This window comes from Panulirus ornatus, chromosome 9 (assembly GCF_036320965.1).
Source record: "Panulirus ornatus isolate Po-2019 chromosome 9, ASM3632096v1, whole genome shotgun sequence".
In the NCBI taxonomy this organism is placed as follows: Eukaryota; Metazoa; Arthropoda; class Malacostraca; order Decapoda; family Palinuridae; genus Panulirus; species Panulirus ornatus.
In genome coordinates this window covers 48533622-48538184 of record NC_092232.1, presented here as the reverse complement: position 1 = coordinate 48538184, position 4563 = coordinate 48533622, and the positions used below count along the sequence as shown (strand labels likewise).

The window sequence follows — 4563 nt, the reverse complement described above, 5'->3', positions numbered from 1 at the left end:
TCCTTTGAGAAGAGATGCAAATGAGTGCACTACCAGGGAGATGGCTTTGAGTTCCTTTGCATTAATGTGCAAGGCAGATTCTGATAATGACCATCTCCCATTAACTTTTTGCTGATTGAGGTGGCTACCCCAACCTAAATTTGATGCATCAGTATACAGATCCAATTCTGTGCCCTTCCGAAAAATCTTGTCTGTTTTGCAATGCAATGTGAGATACCCACCAAAGCAAGTCCAATCTCATCTCATGAGTGACCACCATCCACTTGTCAAAGTTACCTTTTGCGACTCTTAACGCAGCAATCTTAGCACATTCTAACCGCCTGTAATGCAGTTTCCCCATCTCTGCTGCTGGAACGGCTGCAACTAATAGCCCAACAACTCTGGCCACATTCCGAATTTTGGCTCTGTCACTATGTAACAATTCCTCACAGCATTGTAGTATCTTGTGTATCCTACGATCAGGTAATGTTACTGTCATAGTCTCAGAATCTATAATGTTCCCCAAATACTCCAAGCGCTTAGTAAGGACCAAGACAGATTTGCTTTCGTTAATACAGAAACCTAACTTCTTGAGCAAGTCAACAGTGGCACGCACACTCTCACAACATCCATCAAAAGTGCAGTGACAAATAAGAGTATCATCAATGAAACTCGTGATATGTCCCTTCTCTCTAAGTACAGCAAAAACAGGTTTCATTAATTTCGTGAACAGACGGGGACCATCCGCAACCCCATTAGGGAGACATGTGAATTGATAAATTTTTCCTTACCACTTGAAACACAGAAAGCGTTGTTGCTCCTCAGCTATCTTAACAGAATAATAGGCGTGCCGCAAATCGACAGAGGCCATGAAGACACCGCTGTTAACAAGACGAATCGCCTACTCAAAATTTTCCATCTTGAAGTGTTTGTACTCTAAAAATTTATCAAATTTTTCCAGGTTAAGGATCATCCTAATCCCACCATCCTTCTTCCATCTTAAGAAAATAGAGGAGAGAATCTGCCCCTCCTGTCTCTGGGTCCTCCTTGATAACCCCCAGACTCAAAAGCTGTACAATTTCCTGGCAAACAATTTCCTTTTCCTCGACATTAAACACATACTCAACCTCTTCAGCAAATAAAGGGCCAATGTTAGCAACATCAATATCTAAATGGCAATGCTGAACAATATCTAAAATATTTGGATCACTGGTAATAGCATGCCAATCATGTACAAAATAGTGAAGTCTGCCAGCTTGAAAAGGATGACTCACCTCAGTTACTGCCGGGGATTGTGACCCCGGCCTCGGGAGTTTTTTGTTTCAGGACCCTGCCGTGAGAAGGATTGCCGGTGCTCACTCCAGGGACCATGCGTGCGTTGGCCACAAGGATGAAACTGGCCATAAAAGCCATGTATGGCAGTCTCCCAGAAGAGCCCCTAAACTTGCCAGGACCAAACTTCGAGGCAGAGAGCGGTTTCCTTGGAGCAATCTTACTCCTTAACTTTTCAGACTCCTCAATGTGCTTGGCTGAGAGTGAGACATCATCCCCAAACAGAAGACGAGTCATGGGCACCTTGTCTGAACAGAGATGAGCATACTTGTGGTTAATTTCACACTGGATGATGAACCGGCGAGCCAGATTATTCTTGTGATTAGCATGACCCAGGAGTGCCAGGCCACCATTAAGCATGCCCACTTCCTGGGCAACATCTGGTTGGCTAGTCTGGGCGATCTTGTCAAGCACTGTGAGTGATTTAGTCAAAATTGTGGCAGCCGGAATAATGTCTTTCCCAACATCCTTCAGACGGAAGTCTGCCTTCTTGGCATCAGTCTTCAGTGCATCTAAAACTTGCAAGTTGCAATCCACGGGCGCTAAGGCAGGACAGTTATCTGGCCTCTTGGCTGCAGCATCCTCCAAAATCTCCTTATACTCCTCCTCTCGCAAGCCGCGAGCAAAGACATGGTTAACCATATCGGCAACATGCTGGTCAATGCCATCAGACACCTCATCCACAGGACCGTAAGCCCTGGCGCACTGCAGGAGAACACTGTCAGGCCGCCCGTCATTCTCATCACTGGAAAGGTAATGGTCAGCTGGAGTAAAGCCCAAAAAACCTGTGGGCGAGCACGAGGGAGGCACCACCTGGCTAGAAAGGCCAATGTTTACATCGGCGGCCACCGCGGCATCATCAGCCCCCCGACTGGGGCCTAAGTTCCTTCCCTCCTTCAATTTCTCCACATCACCACGTAAAGCAGCCAAAGCGTCCATCACCATGTTCCAGGGCGGCGCAGATGCCTCATCCCTTGAGGTAGAAGGCAAGGAACGTGTGTGCTGGGAAGCAGAGTCACCGCCATCACCAGTGACGTGACCATGGGGCCTATTTTTACCGCCCTGAAGAGCCTCCCGCTGAGAAGGGCTGCTCCTGGAGCTAGTACTATGCGAGGAGCCTTTCCTCACATGCCTGGCATGTTCAGAATCGCCCTCCTTACTCGATCTCCGTATGCTGGTGGAACTGCCCGGGACATCCGACATGGCGGCGGCAGTGCAGGTCAGTGTGAGAGGCGTCAACTCCACAAATGCATCAACAACGCACTTCCCTCCCCGCTCCTAAATGGATCACAGGTGGTGTTGCAGCCAGCCCCAAACTGGGTCACAGGCTGTAGCAAAGCCTTTCCGCTCCAGAGGGATCACGGGAAGAAGGCTGCCAAGCTCACAGCTGCAGAAAACCGTCTGGACGGCGCGAAGGAAGCACAGCAACTGGTGGCGTGAAGCAGCAAAGCGTATCTCATGGGAAAGCGACCTCTAGCAGAGGTGTGATTTGCTGACATAAAATTGTGTACTTTTCATGTAACTAAGGGGTGCAAATAACGTTAGTCATGGATCTAAAGCTAAATATTCATCAAGTCTACTAAACATATCTATGATACTGGTTTCAACTGCTTTAACTGGTAACTCACCTTATTCGAGGTAAAACATTTGCCCAAGAGTTTGTGACCAACACTTCATGTGAAATCAAATGAATCTGTCCTAAGTAGCTTGGTATATCAAGATTATCAAAACCCCTGATCCATCCTCTTCATATGTCCAAACCATTTCAGCTTTTTCATACACACTCTAACTACATCTCTCTCTTGTTCAATCAATCCTCCACAAACATTTCATTTCCAACACATCCACCCTTGTACGTTCTTATCTAGGACCCATGCGACAGAATATACCCATCTTTTCTCTCTGACAACCACCTCTCTTTCCAAACACTCTTAGGTGCCCTTAGTGCCTTAATACCCTTACACACCCAATAGCTAACTTCAGTTTCCATGGTTAGTCACTGTCATTTCCACTCTCAGGTACCTAAAACATTCCACTTCCTCAAGGTTCTCTCCATTCGAACTAATGCTAACATCAGTTTTCCTCATCTCTCTACTTTTCCATCTTTTTAGTTCTTTTTACATCTCATTCATGGCCTGGCCTCAAAGAGGATTTGATTCAGTCCATGACTGGAACCTAAGACAAAAAAAAAAAATCATCCATTCATATTCTGCAAGAGCAACCAAATCAGAAGTATTTCACATTTCAATTTTGTCCTATGCCGTAATGATGGACAGTAGTTGTTTTTTTAATCCTTTCCCATAACTAGCACTTAATAACACACTGAAAATGGCCTAGCTCTATCATGATCTAAAAATATTCAGTAATTCCAGGAGGATATTCAAAAAGTTATATTTACTTAAAGTTTATTAAACTCTCAACAACAATCCAATACAAATTTACTAAGAAATATACATGTCCTTAATTACACTGCAAAACTAGACTTGCCATGCTGTGTAGTGTTCCACATGTACACCCTTAATCAAACCAATTAACAATCAGATTTGTCGCTACTAAATATCATAAACAGACAAATGTAATTAAATTAATGTTATAAAAAGAAAAAAATCAAGCAGCCACAATCTGTTCATAACTTTTACATAATGGACTGGATGATTAGGGCTTGATTAAAGTATAACATGGTAAAACAACTCCCCTACAAGTATTGAAAGTCATCTGTGTCATCAAGTTATCTCAACATAACTTCATATTTCATTCAACCTATCGGTAATCAAACATCAATTTCCAATATGGAATGACAATCTTACGAAATTCAGTGATGGCTGTAACTAAGGTTTCTCTTAACACTTTAACTTTAGTATGATGTGAAGTAAGGAGCACCATACCAGAACAATGTACAGTTTTACTTTCACTGCTCATGTTACTGATAAAATTCATAAATATTTTGTACCCTGCATTCCTTATTGCATCTTAAATCAGTCACGGTAAATGTTATTGCAAGAATATCATTAATTACTTAAAAATACCATTACAGTATCAGCTGCATGACAATCAATAAATAATAATCATCAAAGGCATTATGTTCTGTCAAAGGCTGGGCAACATTATGCCAATATAACAATGGAAATGAATGTAGGAAACATACCATGACTTATTTCTGTACTTTAATATTCTGGTACCCTCAAGGAACAAGGCAATTCCTCCCCTATGCCAGACTGTGGGGCTTGGGATTCCAATTTATCACAATAATTT

At 43.2% G+C, this 4563-nt stretch overlaps 1 protein-coding gene across 1 annotated transcript; it reads right to left on the bottom strand.

The window, feature by feature from the left end:
- Positions 1-1124: 1124 nt before the first annotated feature.
- Positions 1125-2644, bottom strand: LOC139750402 (uncharacterized). Its single transcript, XM_071665154.1, is given in 2 exon segments — positions 1125-1392; positions 1395-2644. Coding segments are annotated over 2 exon segments (1254 nt in total). The 5' UTR covers positions 2515-2644; the 3' UTR covers positions 1125-1258.
- Positions 2645-4563: the final 1919 nt, after the last annotated feature.